At 44.1% G+C, this 12,357-nt stretch overlaps 2 protein-coding genes across 5 annotated transcripts in view; one reads left to right on the top strand and one right to left on the bottom strand.

The window, feature by feature from the left end:
• Nucleotides 1-5,429, top strand: part of Poc5 (POC5 centriolar protein) — a 31,770-nt gene extending 26,341 nt beyond the window's left edge. For all 4 annotated transcript variants that reach the window (XM_041663437.1, XM_041663436.1, XM_041663438.1 and 1 more), the window contains 2 exons: nt 2,044-2,220; nt 5,006-5,429. In XM_041663437.1, the coding sequence (XP_041519371.1) occupies nt 2,044-2,220; nt 5,006-5,152 (324 nt within the window). In that variant the 3' untranslated portion in view covers nt 5,153-5,429. The remainder of the gene's footprint in view (nt 1-2,043; nt 2,221-5,005) is intronic.
• A 2,663-nt stretch (nt 5,430-8,092) lies between these two features.
• Ankdd1b (ankyrin repeat and death domain containing 1B) overlaps nt 8,093-12,357 on the bottom strand; it is a 62,582-nt gene continuing 58,317 nt past the window's right edge. The window contains exons 13-15 of the mRNA XM_041663705.1: nt 12,004-12,205; nt 10,019-10,150; nt 8,093-8,256 (exon numbers count right to left, since the gene is read on the bottom strand). Coding sequence (XP_041519639.1) covers nt 8,195-8,256; nt 10,019-10,150; nt 12,004-12,205 — 396 coding nt within the window. The 3' untranslated portion in view covers nt 8,093-8,194. The remainder of the gene's footprint in view (nt 8,257-10,018; nt 10,151-12,003; nt 12,206-12,357) is intronic.

Genomic DNA, 12,357 nt, shown 5'->3' with positions numbered 1-12,357 from the left:
TCCTAGAATTAATTGCTACATTTTTGCCTTTGCTTGGGTTTTTACAGAACTATAATGAATTCTTTGCAGATTCTTTAAGGAATTGGACAACCCTATTAAATGTTGTTTTCCTCTGGGTTGTTTTAATTTCCCCAGAGCCAAGTCTCCTTGATTAGCCTCTCCATGATTCAGTAGACAGCTCTGATCATCTGCAGCTGGATGTAGATAGAGAACTTTGGATAGGCTCAATGGGGAAAGGACCAGTGTTTAATCAATGCTCTTGGAAGACTATTGAGGAAAAAACATGCATTTAGATTAATACTTCACATGGCATTTTCAGTTACACCAAAATGAGTACATGTCAGAGGACATAAGTACTGCAGCTATCCTAAACAGGTCATTTCTCCCTCAAGTAAGAAGGGCTAATGATAAGATTAAAGATTGCGGATGCTGAAAAGTGAAACACGGGCCTGGGGAGGTGGCTCAGCCAGAAAAAATACTTGAGGACCTATTTCCGAATCCTAACACTTATTTTCCAAAAAGTCGGGCATGATTGTACATGACTGTAACTCCAGCATGGGGTGTATAGGAGGGCAAGGAGACGGATAGGTGGATCCTAGGAGCTCAGTGGCCAGGCAGCAAGCCTAAATGAACAGTATGCTTCTGTTCAGTGAGACCCTGTCTCAGAGCAGCAGGTCTGAGAGCAACAGAAAGGCACGCATCCTCTCTCTGGCTTCTGCATGTGTATGTACAAGCATGATCACACGCAGATTGAACATCCGAGGAAGGAAGGAAATACATAAGGAAAATGTTTATATGACTAGGCAAGTATCTGCAGTCCTTAAATCAAGTTAGTACCCAACAGGAACTATTAAAAATGTTTGTTTGTAGAGCTAGGAATCAGACCCATGGGTCCACTCATGGCATACCAAAACCACTCAGTAATACTCCCAGCCCAGCTGATGCTAGGGTTTGTGTGTGTGTGTGTCTGTCTGTGAGAGAGAGCAAGAGAGAAAGAGAATCCTGAAACTGGTGCTCTTCCTGCCTTAGCCTCCCAGGTGCCACCCTGCCCAGGATTTGGAGCCATTATATTGTTTTAATAGCAACCGTCCTTTCCAGTTCAGACCCACAGTTAAAGAGCTAACAAGCTGTAGTATAAATATGAAACATTAATGAAGCATTACAAATTAAATTAAAGCACATTCCCTTACACTGAGTGGAGCATTTATGTAATTGACAATGATTGATAAAAGGAAATTATACATCACTCTTGATATGCATGTAACTTTCTTCAATATCATCTAGTAGTAACAAATAAAAATTTTAAATGTTGAAGTTGTGTTTTGATCTGATCATCCCATTCTTGCAATATCTCTACAAAAATAACTGAAAGTGTTTTTACCAAAAAAAAAAAAATTACTAAATGTAATAGGAAGAGAACAGAAAAAGAACTAGTCTGTCATATGAAATCGTTCTTTACAAATTATTTTAGGTTTCTGTATTCGTGAAACAGAAACAATAAATTCTTTAATTTATTGTTAAAGTTTTTAAACAGAACAAAAGCATATATGTAATGATGATAAATTTTTGTCAGGATTAAAGTATAACGCAGATAGTGGTGGTATTATGGAGGATGAGTGGGGAGAAGGGAAAGTGGGCGAGAGGTGGTCTGTTTGATGGAGTGAACTCGGTGGCAGTAAGGAATCTGCAGGTAAGAAGATAGCACAGGTGTGTGTATAGGCCTCCTGCAGCACCGTTGTGCTGGTGTCAGTGTGGTTGACTTCAGGAGGACTTGATTCTTGCAGGAACCTCAGAGAACAAAGGGACACTTCCTGGGAATCTGTCATTTCAAAATAAAGGTCTTAAATCTCAAAAACATCTTTAGAGAGTTGACATGCCAAGGTTAGAGGAATATTTTGGAATTTGGGAATATTGAGGTTTTGTTTTGCCTTTTTGTCTCATTAGCTTTTAAGTGCTGTGGGTTTTCTTTGAAAGTTACACAGCCAAGTCATGTAAATTGTGCAGTGGCTCTTCCTCCAACTGGACCTTTGGTTTGTTTTGTAGTACATACCAAGAGTTGTGACCTCAGCACAGCAGAAAGCTGGGAAGACGATTACCGCTCGGATCACGGGTCGGTGTGATTTTGCTTCCAAAACTAGAGTCAGCAGCAGTTTGGCTATCATGGGAGTTTCTCCTCCCATGAGCTCAGTCGTTGTGGAGAAGCATCATCCAGTTACAGTGGTAAGTCCTATGAGTTTGTCCCCTAATCAACCCCAACGTTCATGGCTGGTCATTGTTGCCATCAATCATTTAAAATTTTCTTCTTTTAAGAAAGATGTTTATTCCAAATGGCATAAAAATCGTCAAATAGAAAAGGTAATCAGTTATATCAACTGCTAAAGCAGTAAACTGTAAAGATTCCATGTAAAAAGAAAAATAATTTACTGGTAAATCGACTCTTCATGCAGCAGGTGTTGATTATAAGAAAATGTCCTACGTTAGAGTGCTTACTCTTGCCCTTGTATTTTCCAGTCTCCTTCAATAGTGTATCTAACTTATCTCTATATTAAAGGGTGGTGAGTTGCAAGAAATACATAAGGTATAAGGGAAGACGCACAGACTTGAAGCAGCAGGCAAGTGAGAACTTCCCAGTTGTTCCTTCCACTTGCTGCACCTGGACAGAGACTCAAGTCAGATAGTCAAGCCTCCACTTTCTCTTCTGTGAAATGGGGTTGGTGAGAGTACTGAGCTTCTGGAACATTGTCAGAATTCAGGAGTAAATGAGATAATACCAAAAGTAATGACATATGCAGGGGTACTGTGGAAACTACAGAGCCATTAGGAACTAGAAAGTTACTAGAAAAGGAATGTGAGATTTTATTTCTTTTTTCTAATCTTTGAGTGCTTGTTTGCATGTATGTCTGTGCACCACATGTATGCCTGATCCAGAAGAGGGCATCAGAGCCCCTGAAACTGGAGTTACAAATGGTTATGAGCTGCCATGTGGGAGCCAGGAATTGAACCTGGGTCCTCTGGAAGAGCAACAAGTGCTCCAGGCTGTCTTTTCAGCCCTAGTGTTTTAGAGAATAGAGAAATTGAGGGAGTAGAATCTTTTTTCTTATTTAAGTTTTTTATTGAATTAAAATAAAATCACATCATTTCTCCATTCTTTCCCAGGCTGAACTTGTTTTATATCAGCTTCTTGTTGTGATGGAGTAGAGTTTTATCTACTTTCATCAATTCCTTTTCTCCTAATATTACCTCATCCTTTCATGTTTTCCTTAATTTCCCTGAGTTCAGGTTAAGCCTCCATCAAATAACTTATTCAGACCTGCACTTCGAGTAACTAGAATCTTAGAAATTCTCTTTACCTGTTCTCTCCTGCTATTCAGCAGGCGTGCAGTACGGGCCGAGTCAGAGATGGAGAAACCCTTCCTTCCTTGCTTAGCTTCTGTCATGTGACAGTTGTGGGCCTCTGTGCTGTTTGAAGTGTTTTCCAGGAATCAAGACCTAAAACTGGCAGAAACCATCATTGCCAATAAAGCATGGATCTGTTTGAACTCCTTTGCCCGTCAGCTGGGTGTTCACTTGCTTCCGGGGCTGATTGTGTTCTGCCATATTTTGTAGATCACAGTGCCCGTGGCAACTCTAATCTCTTCCTACAGTTCCTTTTACCCATCCGCAAGGAGAAACAGCTTTGATAAATCATGTCACATTTGATGCTTGTCAACTAAAATTTCATGCCAGCTATAAGACTCTCCCATTTGTAATAGTTATCCAGGTGTTTATAGTTGAAGAAACACCTGTATAAGATACCTTAAGAAGGGAGGTTACTTTTCCACTTCTCCATAGAGGAGTTCTCACTTTTAAGACAGAATTGGACATGAGGACCCTGTTTTATTATGCAGTCTTTGAAATACATGGTAAATATATTAGCTAAATGCATTTTTTATAAATTTTACGTGTATGAATGTTTTGCCTACATATATGTCTGTGCAGCACATGTATGCCTGGTGTCCACAGAGGCCATTCTTGCGACCCACTATGTGAGTGCTGGGAACCAAACCCAGGTCTTCTTCCTCCTGAGCCGTCACCCCTGCCCCTAATGCATAAAATTGTACTTGAAATATTTTAAAGATAATTTTTCAAGTGGAAGCTCCTATAATAGGAATCTGTGGACATGACTAAGAACATAACTTGATACAGATCCCCTGCCAGCTACTAAGACATTGTCACAGGTACAATAAAGTCTTAACTGGTTTTCATATGTACGTATGGCTACCACGTACGTATATACACAGTGCATATTTTTTAACGTATCACATACGTAGATTGTCTGCTCTGCCCTGGCTTTAATTCTTTAGCATTCATGTCTCTGTTCTCCTAAGCTTTGAACTGGCATGCAGATCACCTTCTCTTCGGTGTCTGTGGTTGTTCTCCATGTCCAGCTCTTTCCTTGTTTAGTGTAGTGTGGCCCAGCCAGGTGTGGTGGATGTTCCATATTCCCAACATTCTGGAGCCTGGGCAGGTGGATCACAAATCTGAGTCCAACGTGGGCTACAAAGCCAGACCCCACTGAAGGAAAGCGATATTAAGGGAGCCACTTATCTTCTGGGGAGCCTTCTCTTGTGTGACTATAAAATGTTGGGTCTACTCCCAAGTGAAATATGAAGTCTATTTCACCATGGCTTGAAGCAAGGCCTGGGCTCAATAGAATAAGGGGTGAATGATGGAGAGCTGACCCTCATACAGACACCGAAATCCTTTTCTGTCCTTGGCCTCTATAGACCTTTTCCTCTTAGACCTCTTAGAGCAATGATTCCCAGGGCTCTGGTATTAAATGTGGTTGTTCAAATATGGGTTCCTTTTAGAGAAGGACTTCACTGTCTGTTTGAGTGGCAACTCCACCCAGTGCATTGCTGGTATCTGCGGGATGTCAGATGCCTGTTGGTTTGGGCTATAGGTGATGAAATGATGCTTCACATCGACTCTGTCGGATTAGTAAAGCAGCCTCTTATCTTTACAGCAAACCATTCCTCAGGCAGCCGCTGCCAAGTACCCACGGACCATCCATCCTGAAGGTGGCGGCGTCCCAACCTCTAGGTCTCTCGGAGCCAGGCCAGCCCACACCCAATCTCTCTCCAACTTTCAGTCCATAAAAGTGGTTGACTAGAGTGGCTGTGTTCACACTCGGGTCTCTTCACTCCTCTGAGGACTTGACTGGGAGCAGAAGTTGTTTATTTTGACTTTTCTGTACTGTTTAGAACATCATGGACACATCATGTTCATCTTTTCAGAATTATAAGATACCTTCCCATCCTTTGTAACTATATGTAGCAATTATTTTAATGTTGTTATTTTTATTTAAACAATTAAGTATAACTTTTTAATAAAAAAAACTGATTTTAAACATGTCCAGCCTGCCACTGCTTGCATTGTTGAAGGGTGTAAATCTTTTTCTGTACATTATTTCTAAAAGGGAATATTTCCACTGTTACTGAACCATAGTTTACACAAAACTTGGACAGAGAACTTAGTCATTACTAAAACAAATAGAAGCTATCTGAATTTTTAAATAAAGACCAAGAGTCACGGTGATATTTCTAAACACAGCTTTTTCTGCCTTCAGTATATTGGTCTTCATCTCTAGGACTCTGCAGTCAAACCCTGAGGGAGACAGTCAACATCTGTGAAACTCCCTGCTGGGATGACCCTGCTTTCCTTCTCCCTCACCCTAGTGGGGCCTGCAGCATTGAGCCTGCCTCCTCCTTTCTGCAAATCCACACATGTGCTGCTCAGGAGTGAGAGCCCTGCAGATCTGCAAGCTTCCCAATGGCTGGCCAGAATGGTGCTGCACGCCTTGAATCCCACCACAGGGGAGGCAGAGGTAGGTGGATCTCTTATGAGTTCAAGGCCAGCCTGATCTACGTAGTGAGTTCCGGGACAGCCAAGGCTGTGTAGAGAAACCCTGTCTCAAGGAAAAGAGAGAAAAGGAGAGGGAGGGAAGAGGAGAAGGAAGGAAGGAAGGAAGGAAGGAAGGAAGGAAGGAAGGAAGGAAATAGACCATTTGCACAGAACTGACATTAGAGAAAAAACTGCAGTTTTCTTCAATACTCTGTTTTCTGGGGCCAAACATTTAATTAAATGGATTTCAGGATCCTCAACTGTGATGTAAGTAGATGTACTTCCTTTCCTGTTGACACTGTACTTACGGAATATATGAGCAGGTCCTCCACTTTCTGATACGTGTGGTTTTGATCATCTGAAGCCTCTACCAATTTGAGCGTGATCTGCTTCTGTGCTCTCTCATTTTATTATAAAAAGTCACTTTTCTTGCTGCCTCACACTTCAGAGACTAAATGTGATCTAGGCAAACATCATTCCATATTATAACAAGTGCTTAAGACTTTTCTGAATTATAGACGTACCAGGCAACGGTCCAGCTACTACCGTAGCAAAAGCTCACTCCTTGGGATTGTAAGTTTTGTGACTAGCAAGCTGCAGCACCTCCTCTCACACCTTCCCTGTGGGCATGCTCCCCAGAACTGCCCTCTCCACCCAGCAGAGCCAGGAGGACCGGTAGGCTGCCTTAAGAGATCACTCATGTGACCAGAATAAAAGTCCCCACTGTGCAGCTTGAGACATGACTCGACCACTGAGCACATGCTGCTCCTGTAGAGGAATCTAATTCAGTTCCCAGCACCCACTTGGCAGCTTCAAACCATTTGTAGCTCCTCTGGCCGTCATAGGCATCAGGAATGCATGTGTACATACGTACATACAGTCAAAACACATTTTTACGTCTTTAAAACACACTGTAACATGGACCAATTCCTCCCCCCTCCCTCCCCTGTGTGAACTGCCCTGAGATGCATTCATCCATCCCATCTTGGAACAGAATGTGCTTAGGATCAGATAGCCAAACTTGACACCAAGTGGAGCCAATTTGGTAGCATCCTCACCTTGCTCCTCCTCAGCTTCCTGTTCATTTTCTATTGAAATCTTGGTCTAGGCTGGACCTTTGAGAAGCCCGGACCAGCTAGGTTTTCAGTGTGCAAGCCAGGTCCTATGGACATACTAGTGCAAGTTGATGTAACTAGGACTATTATAGGCATTGTTAACTCTAGAATTGTGTGTTATCCAAATTACCAAACAATTCATATTGTCCTAAGTTAAACAACACAAGCGTGATGGAAACACCCTACAGTAAGTGTGCATTTTGTACTCATTTTACATGCAGAGATTTGGTTGGAGGAAGAATGCTAGCATTGCTGTGGCCAAACTCAAAAACAAACTGGGATGGGACTTTTTATTTAATACTTTTTTAAAATTCTGGGATCTTGTGAATATATTGCCTGTTTTAAACATTCCTAGCATTACATGGGCCATTTACAATCACTGTAAGAAAACTACTTGAAACTAAATTAATAGACTAATTGCCTGTAATTGCCTTACCAGCTTTTCCAGACTGAGAGTCGGAGCTGGACTCTAGGTAGGTATACAGTGATGAAAACTGGTACCTTTGTAACTTTACCAAGTTACAGAAGGCAGTGCTTGATTGTTGTGAGCAAAATCAGATGTACCGGAAAGTACCAAGAATTAAAATTACCCATATTTAGATCACGATGGGTTTAAAAATTTCTGGTGTGTGTCTTTTTTTCCTGCATAATAAACTCACTTGTGTGGTGTAAAGCCAGTAGTGTGTGGATTTCCACACGCAGCTTCTCCACAAAGATAAGAGTTTATGCCTTACATCCCACTGGCTTGCGGTCAGGTATCACGGGTGTTTTCCCTTCATCTCCCTCCCAATCTCTGGAGGAAATGTTCTGTCTACCAGAAAAGGAAGCCACAGCTCTTAAAACGTCAGTAATGTTAACCTGCCCACTGCTCGCAGCCAAGCATCCAGTTTCAAAGCCGAATCTCCTAGCCCTGCTTTTGTGTGTGCCGCCATGCTGCTCCCACCATCCGTCTGGATTTTAAGCGTGTACAGAGCTGTGCTCTTCTGCATGCACATCAAATGACAGAAATAGGAAAGCCACACAGTTTGCCTCCAGCGTGAGGCTGGAGCAGTGAGAAGGTGGTGTGTTCACCTCCATCCCTGGAGGAACAGCATCTTTGGACCAGGAAATCAGTCTGCTGGGAGGTGGCTGTGGCCATCGGGAACCACAGTCAACCTGAATGCCGAGTAGGAAGCCATTGGAATTGTTTCTTCAGCTTAGGAGACTGCACATTTCTTGGAGCTTGGGTCAGTTTTACCTTCGAACTGACGAATCTTTCCTGGAAAAAAAAAAAAAAACCAGGATAATTATCTTAGGGTTACTATTGCTGCGATAAAACATCATAACTAAGAGCAATTTGGGGAAGAAAACGTTTATGTGGTTTACATATCCTGAATCACACAGTCCATTGAGGGAAACCAAGGCAGGAACTCCAAATCCAGCAGGAACCTGGAGGCAGGAGCTATATAGAGGCCATGAAGGAGTCCTGCTTACTGGCTTGCTCCACCAGCTTTCTTACAGAACCCAGGATCACCAGCCTTGGGGTGGCACCACCCACAATGGGTTTGGCCCTCCCATATCACTAATTAAGAAAATGCCTTACAACCAGATCTTATGGAGACATTTTCTCAATTGAGGTTCCCCTTAGATGACTCCAGCTTGTGTCCAATTGTCATAAAAATTAACCAGCACATACATTCGAGATCAACAACTGATACTAAGTGTAGTTTACTGTGTTCCGGGCACCATTCATTTCATCAGCACCAACCTTTAGAGATGGATGTTCATTTCTTCCCTAGTTTACAATGGGCACACTGGTGCGATGTGGTTATAGAACCTGCTAAAGATGGCAGTGCTGGAGCCAAGGCAAGCCCTGACAACATAGCCCTAACCACTTCCTCACACCGCCGTAGTCTTCCCTCAGAAGGTGCGCTTTGATTAGAAAGAACATGCTTAAAGTTGCAGGGCCTCGTGTTAGGAGGCTAGTGTCCTGCAATGTAGGTATCTGCAGTAATCATCATTCCTATTCCTGCTTGAAACAATGCTGGTCCAGGGGCCAGAATAAGGCAGGCTTGTGGTCAGCCCTAAGTGGAACTGCCTCCATGAAAACCATGGCAGAGGCCTCTCCACCTTTTCCTTCAGCGGCTGTTGTTGTGTTAGGAGCGGCGGGCTACTTTCCAGGCACCCGGCCGCCCGCACGGCTAGCTTTACCCGAAATAATTACACAGAAACTGTATTCTTTTAAACACTGCCTGGCCCATTAGTTTCAGCCTCTTATTGGCTAGCTCTTACATATTGATCTAACCCATTTCTAATAATCTATGTAGCACCACGAGATGCGCTTACAAGGAAAGATCTTAACCTGCTTCTGTCTGGAGTGGGAGAACCATGGCGACTCCCTGACTCAGCTTCTTTCTCCCAGCATTCTGTTCTGTTTATTCTACCCACCTAAGGGTTGGCCTATCAAATGGGCCTAGGCAGTTTCTTTATTAATTAACCAATGAAAGCAACAGATTAGAAAGAAATCACTCCCACATCAGGCTGCCATTACTAACTCACTGATACTTTCAAAGAATGTTCCCCGACAACATGGGGGGAGGGTGATTTTCTATAATAGCTTTAACTGGCGAAGCAGCAGTCTGTGCTACTCTGCTTTCTACCTGGAGAACACACATTTTCACAACCACTAAGTTGGTGGAGTTTGCCAATAGGAGCAAGCAGCTTTGGGAACAGGAGAATTCTTGCCCAGTTGTGGAGAAGAGTTCCGGGTTGTGGAAGATGGTTGAGCATCCGTGCCCCATCCTACCTGTTCACGGGCACACCAATACCCCACACTTTGTTCAAATGCTGTGCTGAGGATTGCCTGATTGGCTTAACCAAGGCAGAAGCTACAGCATACCCATAAGCCCCTTCCACAGCTTCGTGTGCTGTTTGGCCACAACCACCCCCATCAGACTGCTGCCAAATTCAGGGAGTAAGGCCTGCCCGCCACTGAAGGGAGAAGGGATTTATCTGTGTGGGTTTGTGGCAAAGTAACTCACCAGCTGACTCTGGGAATCCTGCACGCACCAGTGCCTTGTCCAGCTGCTTGGCAGGGTCGGGCTGTGTCATGAGTGCCCCGTGCAGCCAGATGAGCAGAGCCCTGTAGCCGTGCTCACGGAAGCTCTTGTTTCCTGTGTCCGGGATAAGCGGCCAGAGTGAGGCACCACACACTCATGCCTCGTTCTGACGCGTTTCTAAATGACTGCTATTGTCCTCCCTTCCTCCTCCCAGATCTTGCAGGTCAAAAGCCCAGCGAAAGGAGGAAGCACTTGCCATTCCTCCCTGATACTGTGCTATGGTGACCACGCTTTGAGAGACAGCCTGGCCTGCTCCTCCTGTTCTGGGACACGCCTGAATGTACCTTAGACCACTTGGCCATCCTGACACACAGGGAGGTGGGGAGCTATAAGGGACTGAAGGGCTTTGATGTCTCCCTGGAGATGACAGACAGTGCCACAGATGTGAAGATATGAAGTCTTCTAGCAGGTCAGGCTCAAAGTACGTGTTTTCCCTGGGCATCTTGTGCAAATGCAGATTTTTGGAGTCAATGGTTTTGAATGATGGTATACAGTATGACAAGTTCCCCAGTGCCCTCTGAATCTGGGCAGCAAGCATGTGCCATACAATCGCTCCAGCTCTGTACTGATATGTTGTTCGTAATCTAACAAATAAATTTTGCCTGAAAATCAGAGTGCAGAGCTAAGCCACCAGTTAGCCTCACACCTAGTTAAGAGTTAAGCCACAAGTTAGGCGTAAACACACTAAACCATTAGTTAGCCATAGAAGACAGGCAGTGGTGGCCACACCTTTAATCCCAGCACTCAGAGAGACAGAGGCCCGTGCATCTCTGTGAGTTCAAGGCCACCCTGGGCTACGCTGAATCAGTCTGAAAGAGAAACAGAGCTCACCCAGCATGCCTTTAGTCCCAGCACTAGAGAGAAATCTAAGGCTCAGTGAAGTCTCGGTGCAGCCTGAGGTTTCATGGAGAGCATTGCCGCCAGCAGTCACCCTGAGGACAGGGTCACCCCTTTGTCACAGCCTTGGTAGAGATAAGAACTCTAGCGACTTGCTTTGCTTTTCTGATCTTCAGCTTGAACCTCAATATCTGTCTCTGGGTTTTTATTATTCATGCTACACAATTCAGCAGGTCTGTATCTCAGGTCAGGATTATTCATCCTGTAAATACCTAAGAGCTAATTCCTGAGGGGCTAGGAGAGGTATTGGAATAAGAAGACAATCTGTTGTCACTTTGGACAGTTCATAGTTACAAACACACAACAGGCACCATGGGGCAGATGATACAAAAAGAGCCTTGGCAGAAAGAATGTGCTCCTCAAAAAACTAATTCTTCTTCAATACCAACATGTATTATTGTTGTATTGTCAGAGAATTGAAGAACTACATTTATTATTGGTTGTTCTTCAATACCAACAACATATACCAACATTATTCACTCAAAATCCCGCAAACTTCCCGATACCAGTTGCTTCAAGAATTAAAATATGATTGGATTGTGAGTGTTGATGCCATGCTGATGAGATTGTGCGTGTGTGTGTGTGTGTGTGTGTGTACAGATGCTGATCTCCACACCCTTCCCCCAACATGGTAAGGGGCTTCTTCCTGGGCAGAAGCTTCAGCAGTGACCTTTTCTATGGCAGTACAAGCTGCAGATTTTGGTGGGAAGCCAGACTGGCATTTCACAGGCATACCAGGGATTGTATGTAGCTTCACCTCTTTGGTTCCCACTCAATTGTGAAGCCTTCATTTCTCTTTTAGGCCAGAGTAGTCAACCTTTGCTAGGGAAGCTGACTGCAGATTCTTGGGAGTTTAACTTTCTGCCAAATTGCCAACCACCAGTGCAGACTTAGCCAAGCTAACTTCCGTTATTACCGTGATCCCTGGACTCGGCCTGTTGTGTATACGGGAAGGCTGCTGCCCCTAACTCTGAATGCCTTCCTGTCCATGTCCCCTGGTCCCCACTCACCTGACCACTGTTCCTCAATGGCTCGGATCTGGTCCTCTGAAAAGTTCCACAAGCGGGCCAGCCGCTGCCAGTCCTTCTCCTTCAACTGTCGGTAGGCCAGGTTCCAGAGGAGCGTACGGATGCGCCTGGTCTCCACACTGTGGTCCTGCTTGAATGTCAGTGTAGAGCATCCTGCCGAGCCCTGGATGCTCTCAGGGTGCGCCTAAAAGGAAACGCGCTGTAGCCTGTTATTTACAGTGTGCTCGCTTGCTACCTGTATGTCACGAGTATTTGGGCAAGCAGTAGCTGAGACGCTCTAATCTGTCCTAGATCATCTTTTGTCACCCAAATTGGACAGAAATGTCTGGAATAAAA

Source organism: Microtus oregoni, unplaced genomic scaffold, assembly GCF_018167655.1.
Source record: "Microtus oregoni isolate MIOR12 unplaced genomic scaffold, Mior012 000014F_ref0000157, whole genome shotgun sequence".
In the NCBI taxonomy this organism is placed as follows: Eukaryota; Metazoa; Chordata; class Mammalia; order Rodentia; family Cricetidae; genus Microtus; species Microtus oregoni.
Note: the sequence above shows the minus strand (reverse complement) of the source record. Positions and strands in the feature narration are given on the sequence as shown.